Source organism: Mesoplodon mirus, assembly GCF_964341445.2.
Source record: "Mesoplodon mirus genome assembly, chromosome: 3".
Classification (NCBI taxonomy): Eukaryota; Metazoa; Chordata; class Mammalia; order Artiodactyla; family Ziphiidae; genus Mesoplodon; species Mesoplodon mirus.
Genome location: NC_138978.1, coordinates 193835793 through 193851600, shown reverse-complemented (window position 1 = coordinate 193851600; position 15808 = coordinate 193835793). Strand labels below are relative to the sequence as shown.

Sequence of the window (15808 nt, the reverse complement as noted above, 5' to 3'; positions counted from 1 at the left end):
TCTCTAAAATAGTGGGAGAGGGGATGGACTGGACAAATGTGGAATTCCTGGACAATGCTCACCTCCTGGATGATATTATGGACTATGAATTTAAAGAAGGACCTATTTATCATCTATTTGTGTTTACGCCCAGCCAACTGTTCTTTGTTCTTTGCAGTAGATGAATCGTTGGATTCAGCAAGGTTGTAATTTTGCCTATAGAGTAGGCCTGGGTGAGGGAGACAAGCAAACGGCCTGTTTATACAAGGGTTTGGTTATTTTGGTGAAACGTTTGATGTAAGCTGGTAAGAAGCAAAACGAAGATGAGGGTATAGAGGTAACAGGGAATGAATATTGGTAGTGTCAATAGATTGAATTTGCTTATGATGTCAGACACTCATTGGAATCACCATCCTAGACAGTGAGCTGGGAAGTAAGGGGCAGTGAAAGGATGGAAGGAGGGTGTCTTATATTGTGATATGTTTTCCAAGGTTCAGACGCTTTACTTTTGAACATCTTGTTCACTCACTCTATCAGTAGATGTGCTCAATTTAATGATTTGTTCAAAGCTAAGTCTCTTCTCTGAGTCATTATAATGAAGGAAGCATCATTGATTTACCTTCTGAATAGCCTTTCTTTGCAGTGGTGAAAGAATTTGATTTTCTTAGCTGAACTAGGCATATGAGTTTTTACTTAAAGTGATCTGGTTCTGAAAAAAACAATAATGTCTGCTTTTCTCTTTTAGCTTTTTTGGCACTACTGATTTTTAGACTTCTTGCTTCTTGGGAATATAAAGAGAAAAGAACTACACAATAACACCCTCATTTATTAGCCATCACTAAATATCAGTTACAGGCTAGAGACTACTTATATATATTTATACATATTATGCATGTGATGCATTTCTCACGACAATCCTGCAAGGAAGTTCTTACTAGCTCCAATTGGTAGATTAACAAAAGGAAGACTACTAAAGGCCTCAGGGAGAGAGATTGAACTCAACTCCTCTGAAGCATAAGGCTGGAGGATTTTTACACTCTGGGGTGAGCTAGTGGCAAAGTCTTGGGTTGGGGAGCTTGGTCAGTGTGATTAGGCCATCATTTGCTGACTGCTGTGTATGAAAGTTCAGCTGTCTTCTGGCCACAGAGGCTGGAGATCAGGAAGATTTCACCTCTGAGGATCACATTTCACAGAGATGACCTCCAGGCCCTTGAGAAAGACTTTTCTCTCTTGTAAATCTGGTGAGAGACCAGGAGAAGATTTACATCTCAAAGGCACAGAGAAAGAATTTATAATTGAAAGTTTTCTAAAGTAAATGCTCTAAGAAAAGGGAGGCCAGGGGCCTATAGTTTTGAAGAAAGTCAAACCTGGGGGGAACTTTAAGGCCATCTTGGTCATCCAACTCCAAAGACTTGGTATTCTAACTCTCAGAAAAAGTTGTATCTTAGACCATATGGTTAGCTTTCCTGTTTTTTTTTTTTTAATTAATTAATTTTATTCAAAAAAAATTTTTTTTTGCCGCGTTAGGTCTTCATTGCTGGGCACGGGCTTTCTCTCGTTGCAGCGAGCGGGGGCTACTCTTCATTGCGGTGCGCAGCCTTCTCATTTCGGTGGCTTCTCTTGTTCTGGAGCACAGGCTCTAGGTGCACGGGCTTCAGTAGTTGTGGCTCACGGGCTCAGTAGTTGTGGCTCACGGGCTCTAGAGCGCAGGCTCAGTAGTTGTGGCTCATAGGCTTAGTTGCTCCATGGCATGTGGGATCTTCTGGGACCAGGGCTTGAACCCATGTCACCTGCATTGGCAGGTGGATTCTTAACCACTGTGCCACCAAGGAAGCCCTAGCTTTCCTCTTAAATGTCAAAGATTTTTTTTTTGATTATTACATGCATTTTGGAATATATGGGATCTTAGAGTAGAATGCAAATAATCATTGAGCGCTCAGACAGTAATTTCCCTGGATGACCCTTTCAGAGAGCGTGAGAAAAGAACTGAAATAAAATGTCTGAAGTTGCAGGGGAAGAAAAATAATCTTCCCTTAACATTCTCTCAATACCTTCCGTGGCTGAGAACCCCTGTAACAGAAGACTGCTTAAGGAGAGCAAAACAAACCGAAGCTTAATAACATGTATACCTCACGTGTACCTGGGCGATACCTAGGAAGACTGAGTAAGACTCCCCCAAAGGGTCCAAGCCACCACCTCAAATACTATCTTCAACTAAAGACAAAAGAGAGGAGTTGGGAGAGGGGAGGCTAGTTATGGGAGGTTATCAGGAAAGGTACAGTAAGGTTGTCATGCAGATTCAAGTCTGGTGCCTTCCTTATTGATATAGAGTTTCTTGTGATTTATAGTCATCCTTCTTGGTACAGAGAGAGAGATATCCTTACAAATGGAGATTTCCCTTTTGAATATAAATTGCCCTTACAAAAGGATAAATTCTACTCCGATTTAAGAACTCCTCCTGTGTCTGCTTTTTCTCAAAAATAATCAGCTCAAAATAATCCTTATGCTAAAGAGGAATATTTTGGTTAGCATATTCTTTTACCCTTCACAATTTAAACTTTTTTTTTTAAGTTTGTTTTGTTTTAAGCAGATCCATTTGGGGCATTAAAACGCTGTAATAGGGGCTTCCCTGGTGGCGCAGTGGTTGAGAGTCTGACTGCCAATGCAGGGGACACGGGTTCATGCCCCTGTCCGGGAAGATCCCACATGCCACAGAGCGGCTAGACCCATGAGCCTGCGCGTCCGGAGCCTGTGCTCCGCAACGGGAGAAGCCACAACAGTGAAAGGCCCGTGTACCACAAAAACAAACAAACAAACAAAAAAACCAACACTGTAGTACATAATCCTTCTATTATTTTATTCCCTAGTTAAATGTACCTTAAATTCTTTAGAGAGGTTTTGCAATTTTATTTTGCTTTTTATTAAATCTAATGGTTAACCTGTTCTCAAAAAGATCTTTCTTACCAATTCATAAAATCACAGAATTTTAAACTGTGGGTTTTAAACTTGCTAGGACTCCCTGGGGTCACTAGTATTATTTGTGTTTTAATCTGTCCAGAAATACTTTTTGATAAATTCTTGACAGATCATCACTGGACTTCAGTTACACAGTTTCATGATAGCCTAGCCTTTTTATGAATCGCTTTCATTATTATTCACTTGACATTTGTCAGTGATTTTATGAAGTTTTGAGCACTATGATCATAACTTTGTTAAAAAGAATAAATAAATGAAGGAGACTCAAGAGGATTACAGTCTGGAGTTGGATTTGGTGTTCAGGGTGGATTCCTCCAGAACCTGGGAGAGGATTTAAATAAGCCAAAGGCACTATGTAGAGCTTTGAATAAGTGGCTGGAACTCAGACCAACTAGAAAACAGTATAGGATTTCAGCTCTGAGAAGCACAGTCCAAAATAGATTCTGTATAAGGAAAGAGAAAGTAAACATGTGAACTGACTATAGTTGACTTCCTTCTCAGTCCCAAAATTTCCAGTAACATTCTAAGAATACTTTATATCTAGAAATTCAGACAGGCAGTCAGGTTTTTGCCAGTACATATCTGTGAGAATTAGTATACTCTCAGAACTCAAAGGTAGGATTACAATCCCTGAGAAGTCATTGTCAAGAGCAAGGGAGTACAAGTAATCTTAAAACTGAATCCAAGATAATTTTTCAGTCTGTCAAAAACCAAAATACAACCCAGGACATTTGAAGATCTAATTAGCTTTAATAGGTGATCCATGAATCAGGGAGCATCCCATCTAACAACTAGAAGCGAGCTCTGAGGAGTGGTAGAAAATGGAAGGATTTTATAGAAAGGAGGATGGATCCAGGAAGTCATTACAAAAGAAAGAAAGGGATATTTGGGGCCTGGAAATCAGCAAGGGGTTTACCTTGCAGATTACCTCTTCCTCTGGTGGGGTTGGAGAAGGGCCCACGTGGCATCTTACCTCACTGGTGCTGACCAGAAATTTCCAAACTGATTGATTAAGATTACACTTCTGGTAAAGGTCAAAAATGCAGGTTAGGTATTAAATCTAAGGTTGGTATCATGGACTTTAGCATGCCATTTTGGACCTGGGGTTTTTCTCTTTAGCAGGTCCCAGACATAATGTAAAAACTGTTCTGTTTAAACATGGCAGGGAGATAAAATTATGCTAACAGCTCTATGAGTTTTGATACCAAGGTCCAGAATTCAAGACTAAAGCTTCTTTAATTATTCTTGCCTGTGGTGCAGATTATTTTTGAAGACCGAGTTACTGCTGAGCCTATAGGTGTTTGACTAAAGCTAGATGGCCTGATCATTTTCTTTCTAATAGTTTCCTAGTCTAAAAGGCAGCAATGTATTTTAATGTTTTTGTATCTTAAGGGTTTTGGTTATATGTTTTCTTTTCAAGTATTTTATTTAAGAACATTCTGAATTACTTTTGTATTTATAATAAGTATATATCAAATTTGAAGCCTGCTTCTCCAAAGATATAAATTATAATTAACTACAATGAAATCTTGTAGTTTTTAAATTCAGTCATAAAGTTAGACCAACTAATTATAGATGATATATGTTATAGATACTTTGTATAAGAATTGCATTTCATCCCTTACATGATAGATATCTATATATATAATCTAACCTTATAATTTATGACAACCTAAATGTGAATAAAACAGATCTATGTACTCAGGTGCTTTTGAGTCTAATCTAATGCAAACTCTTTACAAGCTTTTCTGAGTGTAAATTGTTCTCTGGGCAAGGATTATATTTAACAAGAATTTTTTATAAAACAACACATTTGAGTGTTTCTAGGAAAGATTTGTTATCCAGTCTGTGGCAAGACTTTTTACTCTCTCTTGTATAAATGTTTTGTCTTTGTTCAGTTGCCTATAAATATTTATTTTCAAATATTAAGTTTCATAATTCAGTTTTAATTTATAAATTAGTGTCATCTTACAAAAGTATCCAATAGATAAATTAGCAAAACATACTCAAAATGTAAAAAAAAAAATAAGTGTATCATTTCTAAGGGCTACAGATGTATTTTATAAATTGAAAATTGGGTTGAAAGTGACCTTTGACCAGACCAATATCTTATCATTTTCTGGGTCACAGACTCTGAGACTGTAATGAAGATTACAAATTCTTATGGAGGAGAGGGAAACAATCCATGTATAAAATTTCACTTGAAATGTCTCAATTCCTTGATGGTCATTTGGAGTTCCATTAAAAAAAATACCTGCAGTAGATACAGTGATTTATTTTAGGTCCTTAACATGCCAACAATAATTTTTACGTGCTTCAAATTATTAAAGTTGAATTTTATGAAGACATTTTAGTCAAGTTGATTTTTAGGTGAACTGAATATAGGTGAAATGTTCTGTTTTCACAGTAGCAATGGACACTAGGATGCCCTAAACATACCCTATGCTACCTTCCTTTATTATCATAGGTTACTTATTCCAAAGTTGACACTTTTACTTTTTGGTTAAAATTAAATAGAGTATCTTTTTTGAAGATTAGTTTGTCAGCAAGGAAAGTTAAAAAAAATTAATATCATCCTCTACTTTTAGAAGAATGAATTAAAAATCTTGTTTCTGTTCCAATTTTATTACCTGTAGTAGGAAAATATTTATTTTCTGTTCCTTATGTGAAATTTGTGCCATAGTGTACTGATCTTTTTTCCTTTTTTTCACTTAATGCATCGCTCACAGGATCATAGATATTGCTTATATCTTGGTAGGGCACTATGCATGAATAAAATAAAGAAGGCTTCTGAGCCTTTACGATAGGTACTTCATCCCATCTATCTGCTGAACTGAAATATTTGCTAAATGCTTTCTATGTGTCTGCTGGTCTTTATATTATTTCACTGAATGCTCACAATACCCCTATGAAATAAATATTGTTTTTCTTATTCATCTGTGAAATGCAAATGAAAGCTAGGTGCTAGGGTTTTGCTTAGGGTGAGTAAAATATAGACATGGCCCTTGACTTCATGGCAGTCATAGTTTAGTGGGGATAAACTTGAAAAAAAATATGTGGGGTTAATGGTATGATCAAGCAGAGACAGAATACAGTGGGAACAAGTACCGTGGACTTCAATCCGAAGAAAGGACTTCCTAGAGTGAATGACAAATTGTTCCAGGTAAATTGTTCCACATGGGAACTCCTGGAGTCTCAGGAGGGGAGAATGCCTTGTCACTGGAATAAAGAGTCCAAAGGCTGGGGAAGTAGTTTGGGGACAGTTGAGTAAACGGTCTTGCAAGCCTTGTTAAGAAGTTTGGACTTGATGCTGAGAGTAATGAAAGACAATGTTTCAGGCGTACAGCAAAGTGATTGAGTTATATACATGCATACATATATATGCACGTATATGTATATACACATATACATATATATATTCTTTTTCAGATTCTTTTTCATTGTAGGTTATTACAAGATAATGAATATAGTTCTCTGTGCCATGCAGTAGGTCCTTGCTGTTTATCTAGCTTATATATAATAGTGTGTATATGCTAATCCCAAACTCCTAATTTATCTCTCCCCTCCCCCTGCTATACCTTTTGGTAACCATTAGTTTGTCTCCTATGTCTGTGAGTCTATTTCTGTTTTGTAAATAAGTTCATTTATATTATACTTTTAGATTGCACATATAAGTGACATCATATGATATTTGTCTTTCTCTGTCTGACTTACTTCACTTAGTCTGATAATATCTAGGTCCATCCATGTTGCTTCAAATGGCATTATTTCATCCTTTTTTATGGCTGAGTAATATGGTACTGTGTATATATATACCACATCTTTTTTTTATTGAGGTATTTATTGATTCACAGTGTTGTGTTAATTTCTGCTGTACAGCAAAGTGATTCAGTTATACATATATATGCATTCTTTTTATATTATTTTCCATTATGTTTTATCACAGGATATGGAATATAGTTCCCTGTGCTATATATTGCTTTATTGTTTATCCATTCTATATATAGTAGTTTGCATCTGCTAACCCCAAATTCCCACTATATATATATATATATATATATATATATATATATATATACAGACTTGATGACATAGAGAACAGACCTGTGGTTATATATAAACTATGCCATACTTCTTTATCCATTCATCTGTCAGTGGACATTTAGGTTGCTTCCACACCTTGGATTTGTAAATAGTGCTGCTACGAACTACATACTGTCTTCCAAAGTGCCTGTGCCATCTTGCTTTCCCACCAGCAATGAATGAGACTTCTACTACTCCACATCCTCACCAGTATTTGGTGTTGTCATTGTTTAAGATTTTAATCATTCTAGTAGGTGTGTTGTGGTATTTCATTGTTGTTTTAACTTGCAATTCCTAATAACATAATATGTTGAGCATCTTTCCATATGTTTGTGTGTCATCCCTGCATGCTTTTGATGAGATGTCTGTTCAGATCTTTTGCCCATTTTTAAATTGTGTTGTTTGTTTTCTTGTTATTATCTACTTCATTTATCCTATCAGTAACTTTATATTTAAAATGCATCTCTTCTTAATAGCTCATAGTTGGGTCTTACTTCTTTTGTCCTTTTGATATTCTTTATGTTTTAGTATGTTTAGTCCATTGACGTTTAATATCATCATTCTTGTGGTTGGCTGTAAGTCTAAATTGTTTTCTATTTTTTCCCACTGATGTTTGTTCCTCTGTTTCCTCTTTTCTACTTTTTAAAAATCATTTGAATTTTTTTTGGAATTTGAGTTTAATATACTTATTGGCTTTTTAGAAATACCTTTAGAATATTTTTTAGTGACTGTTCTAGGGACTACAATACACTTCACTAACTTTTTATACTCTAATTCATGTTAATATTATACCACTTTTTAAAATGAGATACTTTGCTTTTATTCCTCTTCTGCTCTCCTTTATGTTGTAATTGTCAGATGTCAGTTATCTTTATAAATTTGAAACCCCACAGACATTTCTATAAATTTTGCTTTAGACAGACATATATTTTTAAGATATTAAGAGGAAAATAGTCTTTTCTATTCATTCTAATGGTAACCGTTTCTAATACTCTTCTCTGGTTTCTGAAGTTCTAACTTTCCCTCTGGTATCATATCCCTTTAGCTTGAAGGAGTTTCTTACACTTTTCTTGTAGCATGATTTTGATGGCAGCACATTTTGTTAGATTTTATTATTGGAAAAGTCCTTTATTTCACCTCTTAGAAGGATTTTTCTCTATATATAAAACACTGGTTTCACAAGTTTTTGTTTTGTTTCCTCATCATTCTGAACTTTAGGCTATTGTTTCATTGTCACCTGGTTTCCATGATTTTGATGAGAGTCCTTGGTCTTATGACTTTTTCTTTGGCTGCTTTCGAGATAGTATCTTTATCTTCGTTTCAAAAGTTTGATTACAATGTGCTTAGGTGAGGTTATCATTTTGTGTATATAATTTGGGATTTGCTGAACTCCTTAAACTTGTAAATTTGTGTCTTTCATAAAACTGGGAGGTTTCTGACCATTATTTCTTCAAATAATTTTCTGCTTTAATTTATCTTTTGTTCCTTTCCTGGGAGTCCACTTACATTACTTAAGATGTTTTCACATTTGTTCCAAAAGTCCCTGAACTCTGTGCCTTTTTCCATTCCTATTTTCTTTGTTTTTCAAATTGGATAAATTCTATTGATCTGTGATCAAGTTCACTGACTCTTTCCTCTGTCATTTCCATTCTATCTCAAAGTCCATCCAGTGAATATTTTTCCTGATATTTTAGATTTCTATTTAATTTTTAAAGTATTTTCTATTACTCTACTGATTTTTTTCTCTGTTTATTACAAGCATTATTTTCCTTTACCTCACTGATCTTAGTTATAGGAGCTGCTTTAATCCTTGTCTGATAATTTTAGCATCTAGAACATCTAGAGACTAGCAGCTATTGGGTATTGTTTTATTTGTTTTTTTCCTATGAAAATAGGTCACATTTTTCTGCCACTTCATATATTCAGTAATTTTGCTTTGTTTTCTGTTTATTGTGCTTTGTGGTGAAGCCTTGGATTCTCTTGTATTCCTCCAGGAGTATTGATGTTCTTGTTTTAGAAAGCACTTAATTTGATCCAACTCAAAAGGAAAACTATATCACCCTTGCAGTTGGCAGTGATTCAAATCTTAGTTCAGATTGCTTTTATTTGGCCCCATGTATGTACTGTTCAGGGGCCAGCCAATGTTGTGTAAATTTTTACACACAGTCTGTGGTTTCTCTTCTCTGCCTCTCCATATTCTGGTATTTCCCAGTCTGCCAGAGCAATGTTTAACCAAATACCTGGGCACCCTGTGACCTGGTCAAGTTGATACATAAAATTAACTATCACACCACATTAGGCTTGTTGTTATGTTTTGGAAGACACACACTGTTCACGTAAATAATTCTGGTTTACTCTTCATTAACTTTCATGCAACTTAAAGTTACAAACCATTGACAACAGTTTCTTCTTTCTGCACTGTAGTCTCTCAGATCTACCTATATTTTTAATCCTCCTTTTCCCTAATAGCATTGTCAGATAAAACTTTCTGTGATGATGAAAATGCTCTATATTCTATATCTCCACTATCCAATACAGCTTTGAATTTGCTGCATGTTGCTTTGGACTCTTGATATGTAGCTAGTGTGATAAAGAATTGAATTCTTAATTTTAATTAATTTTATTAAATTTAAGTTTAAACAGTCACATTTGGCTAGTGGCTATTGTATGGACAGTGCTACACTAGAACATATTTTTGCTTTCTTTGTTAAAATGTATTAGTTATCTTCATGTCCTCTTTGGAAAATATCTATTCAGGTCTTCTGTCCATTTTTTATTCAGGTTGTTTGGTTTTTCATGTTGAGTTGTGTGAACTGTTTATATATTTTGCATATTAACCCTTTTTGGTCATATCACTTGCAAATATTTTCTCCCATTCTGTATATTGTCTTTTTGCTTTGCTGATGGCTTCCTTTGCTGTGCAAAAGCTTTTAAGTTTAACTAGGTCCCATTTGTTTATCTTTGCTTTTATTTCCTTTGCTTTAGGAGATGGATCCAAAAAAATATTGCTACAATTTATGTCAAAGAGTACTCTGCCTATGTTTTCCTCTAGGAGTGTTATGGTTTCTGGTCTTACAGTTAGGTCTTTAATCCATTTTGAGCTTATTTTTGTGTATGGTGGTAGAGAGTGTTTTAATTTCATTCTTTTACATGTAACTGTCCAGTTTTCCCAGCACTACTTATTGAAGAGACTGTCTTTTTTTTTTTGCGGTACGCGGGCCTCTCACTGTTGAGGCCTCTCCCGTTGCAGAGCACAGGCTCCGGACGCACAGGCCCAGCGGCCATGGCTCACGGGCCCAGCCGCTCTGCGGCATGTGGGATTCTCCCAGACCGGGGCACGAACCCGTGTCCCCTGCATCGGCAGGCGCACTCTCAATCACTGCGCCACCAGGGAAGCCTGAAGAGACTGTCTTTTATCCATTGTATATTCTTGTCTCCTTTGTTGCAGATAAATTGACCATACATATGTGAGTTTATTTCTGGGCTCTCTATTCTGTTCCATTGATCTATGTGTCTGTTTTTGTGCCAGTACCATACTGTTTTGATTAGCTTTCTAGTATTGTCTGAAGTCAGGGAGTGTGATTCCTCCAGTTCTGTTCTTCTTTCTCAAGACAGTTTTGGACACTTGGAGTCATTTGTGTTTCCATACAAATATTAAAGTTATATATTCTAGATATGTTAAAAACGCCATTGGTATTTTGATAAGGATTGCAGTTAATCTGTAGATTACTTTGGGGATTATGGTCATTTTAACAACATTAATTCTTCCAGTCCAAGAACGCAATATATCTTTCCATCCGTTTGTGTGGTCTTCAGTTTCTTTCATCAATGTCTTATAGTTGTCAGAGTACAGGTCTTTTACCTCCTTATTCCTAGATATTTTATTCCTTTTGATGCAATGGTAAATGGGATTATTTCCTTAATTTCTCTCCCTGTTAGTGTATAGAAAAGTAACAGATTTCTGTATGTTAATTTTGTATCCTGCAATTTTACCAAATTCATCATGAATCCTAGTAGTTTTCTGGTGGCATCTTTAGGATTTTCTATGTATAGTATCATGTCATCTGCAAACAGTGACAGCTTTACTTCTTCCTTTCCAATTTGGAGTTCTTTTATTTTGTTTTCTTCTCTGATTTTTGTGGCTAGAGGACATGCAGATAGCCATCAGGAACATGAAAAGATGCTCAGTATCACTAATCATCAGGGAAATGCAAATCAAAACCACAATGAGATATCACCCACACCTGTCAGAATAGCTGTTATCAAAAAGAACAAAAATAATAAATGTTGATGAGGATGTGGAAAAAAGGGAATGCTCGTACACTCTTTGTGGGAAAGTAAATTGGTGCAGCCACTGTGGAAAAGAGTATGGAAGTTTCTCAAAAAAACTAAAAATAGAACTACCGTATGACCCAGCAGTTCCACTCCTGGTTATATATCTGAAAAAAAAAAAAACTAAAACACTAATTCAAAATGATACATGCACCCCACTGTTCATAGGAGCATTATTTACAATTGCAAAGATATAGAAGCAACCTAAGTGTCCATCAACAGATGAAAAGATAAAGAAGATGTGGTACATATATACAATGGAATATTACTCAGCCATAAAATATAATGAAAATTTGCCATTTGCAGCAATATGGATGGACTTGGAGGGTATTATACTCAGTGAAATAAGTAAGACAAAGACAAATGCTGTATGATATCATTATATGTGGAATCTAAATAATACAACAAACTAGTGAATATAACAAAAAAAGAAACAGGCTACCATTTATTGAGAACAAACCTAGTGGTTACCAGTGGGGAGAGGGGTAGAGGGAGGGCAATATTGGGGTAAGGGATTAAGAGGTACAAACTATTATGTATAAAATAAGCTGTACAACACAGGGAATATAGCCAATGTTTTATATTTATAATAACTATAGATGGAGTATAACCTTTAAAAATTGTGAATCACTATATTGCACACCTGTAACATATAAAGTTGTATATCAACTATACTTTGATAAAAAAGCAAATAAATAAAATAAATGTAGCTGAGTAGCAAATTTCTCCAGTACAGTTATCCCTTTGTATCTGAGGGTTTTGCATCCTCGGATTCAACCAACTGTGGATCAAAAATATTTGAAAAAAATGCCAGAAATTTTCAAAAAGTAAAACTTGAATTTACTGCCTGCCAGCAACTATTAACATCATATTTACATTGTATTAAATATTATCATAATCTAGAGCTGATTCAAAATATATGGGAGGAGGTACATAGGTTAGATGCAAATACTATGCTATTTTATTTTTTTAATAAATGTATTTATTGTATTTATTTATTTTTGGCTGCGTTGGGTCTGTTGCTGCCTGCAAGCTATCTCTAGTTGCAGTGAGCAGGGGCTACTCTTCATTGCGGTGCTCGGGCTTCTCATTGTGGTGCCTTCTCTTGTTGCAGAGCACGGGCTCTAGGAATATGGGCTTCAGTAGTTGTGGCTCACACGCTTAGTTGCTCCACGGCCTGTGGGATCTTCCCAGACCAGGGATTGAACCTGTGTCCCCTGCATTGGCAGGTGGATTCTTAAGCACTGTGCCATCAGGGAAGCCCCTAGTACTATGCCATTTCATATGAGGGACTTGATCATCCTTGTATTTTATTGTCCACGGAGAGTCCTGGAAACTGAGGGACAGCTGTAATTTGCTTTGATTTATTCAGTTAATTAAGTAATAATTTATAGGGTGACACTATGTGTAAAATTTCATGGTAAGCATGATTTTCACTGCCTTTCTCAGTCTTAGCATCTTTTTTAAAAGATATTTTTTTCTGTTATTTTTTAATATCTGAAAGTTATTGGTCTTCCAACACACACACAGTCAAAATCCTTTTATTTTTACTGTCATATAAAAAGTAAACTAATGTGTTCTCCTCACAAATAGTCACTACAGTCATTCCCCTTTTACCAATCTTTCTAACTATGTTAAAATTATTTTATGTCCATATTTTTTTTCCATGGAAACTGTTATTACAAACTAACAGTTGTGCTGCATTTCTGAAGGTTTCTGCCCCTCAAGTATTTTCTGGGAAATTTATTTTTAAGCTTGTCAAGAGACTTCCCTCTTAATCTCTGCTAATTTCCTAAGTGTTGATAATTACTACTGATTGAATTAGGTATTGTTGATCTCTTTTATAGAAATAATAACTATCTTTAATAGTAAGACCTCACAATGAATGATTTCATATGCTTAATTTTAAACTGTAGATATGACCATTTCACACACTGACTGACGATTTTTACTTAACATATTATAAAATTTTCAATTTAGCTCATGATATTTTGATTTTTATCATTTCAGGATCACCAAACAATTTTGAGAGCATGGGCTGTAAAAGATTTTGCTCCAAATTGCCCTTTGTATGTCCAGATCTTAAAGCCTGAAAATAAATTCCATATCAAATTTGCTGGTAAGTTGGGCCTTGAATGAGATCCTTTGAATTGCCTCAAATTCCCATTTTGATTGTAAGTTATGTCTCTGAAGTTACTGGTAACTTATTACATTCATGTTTCTGTAGAACAGAAGAATTTCCTTTTTATCATCTACTTGTTATGAGGATTTATTCACTTTAAAATGTGAATCTTTGTGGTGAATTTTTACTTTTTTATATAATTTGGTGATTTTAGTAACCGAACTTGCTGGATACGTTAGTAAGCTTGAATAGATTAACCGTGATTAGTTGAGTACATAATAGAGACACAGGTTTCAAATGTTATACATATTAATTTATACTTATGTTTACATATAGATAGACAATACTTTGCTATAGATCATTATATATACATATAAACTTACCACGGAATAAAATAATATAATATATTCAAGTATTTTAAATAGACTTAATTTGGGGGTAGATTTTGAAAACAATTAAAGAACAAGATACATGTGAATTTTTCATTCAGGCACTGTTTTTAAAATAATTATCCACAAGACGTTATAGTTTAAGCTGTTAGAAAATTGAACAGTAAAATAGTACTTAATTTTTTTCTTAAGTGCTTCTGTAGGAATTAATTTTGATCCAGGCAGTAATTTATATACATATATTTTTCAACTATAAGAACCATTTTTATAAAATTTCACCTTAATGGTCTAAACCTTCAAAAGTCGTTAAAATGTAAATCATTTTAAGTATGCATTTGCAAAATGTATGTCCTTCAGAAGATGTATTCACATACCTTAAAATGCTTACCTATTAGTATATGATATTTAAAAGAAACATTATAAACACTAAGAAATTTTAAAATAATGATGAGAATCATGACATTATTGCTATTCAATTTTCTCTGACTCTTATCTTTTAACCTTGCTGCTAATGACATCACTTTTTTCTAAAAAAGTATAGGAAACAACTTAAAGCAATGACTCTCAACTTTGGCAGCATTTTACAATCTGTTTTGAAGATATTTTTTTAAAGTACTAACCAAAGATTCTGAGAATTTAAATGGTCTCTGCGAATTTAAATAGTTTAGATGGTGCCAGGGTTTCTTTAAGCCTGTTTTCTAAATGGAAAATTAAAAGTAACAGTACCTCCTTTGTAGACAATCTTTTGAAATTGAATGGAAAAATAAATGTAAAGTACTCCATTCTTGACCAGTTACATTTGTTATTAACATTCAAGAAGTGCCAATTATTTATCTAAAACACCTTTGTAACTAAGCTGCCTTATTTTTATTATTATTTAGGAAAAGGAATATTTTTGCAAAATTTTCATACCTCATAATGACTTGCTATGATAAAATTTTTAGGAAGATAGTAATGGCACAGCACTAAACTTCTTAAAAATATATTTAACTTTGAGTACCAACACTTAAGATTTAGCTCAGCATATTAGTATTTTTGCTCCTATATTTTCCTCTTGTTAAATGACCATAATAATATAATGTCTCTATTCCATTGTTTAGAATTAGCAGTAAGGATTAAATAAATAATATCTGAAACATATTAGGTCTTCAATAAATGGATATGGAATGTGGATCTTAAAACAATATGTAGTTTGGGAAAACAATTTTTACTTTTGAATGTGCTATAACTAAAATTCAGAGCATATTTTAGTTTTTCTCCTTTTAGCAAGCCATTGATGTGCTCACAACAGACCAAACTCACTGAAATTGTCTATTTTTACAAACAAAAATTACAAAGATGATTTGAATTGATTCTCTATCACATTCTTATTTTGCTGTTATTTTGATAAATCCATCAAAGTGAACAGTTTTAAAATTCTATCCCAATAGTTTATCTCATTATTTCTCATTTATGGCATCTGCTGAAATTCGTTTTAATAATGTCTGTATTCTTTTATGGCTGAGATTAAAACATCTCAGAGGAACTCTTTTTATAATATGAAAAGATGAAAGCACCCTGGTTTCATTAAAATGCCATAAGAAACAGTTTGAGGTGATGTATCAGACTCTCCAACCAATATAATATGCTTTATGTCTCAGCATGAGGTTAAAAAGATTATGGACTTAACCTTTCAAAAGGCAGTGTATCAAGCTGTCATTTCGTTGATGTGGTACGTTGTTAAAATAATGGCTTCCAATGAGCCATGCTCCCTGTGTCTGTGTCCTGTTGTGATTCCACATTGCGGCTTCTTCCATGAGGAGGTGGAATCTATTTCTCCACCCTTTGAGTATGGGTTGTTCTGTCACTTGGCTTTGACCAATGCACTGTGACAAAAGCTGCATTGTGTGACTTTAGAAACTAAGCCTTAAAAGGCCATCCAGCCTTT

General features: G+C 34.5%; 1 protein-coding gene across 9 annotated transcripts in view; it reads left to right on the top strand.

The window, feature by feature from the left end:
• The window catches only part of KCNT2 (potassium sodium-activated channel subfamily T member 2), a 354895-nt gene that overhangs the window by 194755 nt on the left and 144332 nt on the right, over positions 1-15808 (top strand). For all 9 annotated transcript variants that reach the window (XM_082615038.1, XM_082615036.1, XM_082615040.1 and 6 more), the window contains one exon: positions 13381-13489. In XM_082615038.1, coding sequence (XP_082471164.1) covers positions 13381-13489 — 109 coding nt within the window. The remainder of the gene's footprint in view (positions 1-13380; positions 13490-15808) is intronic.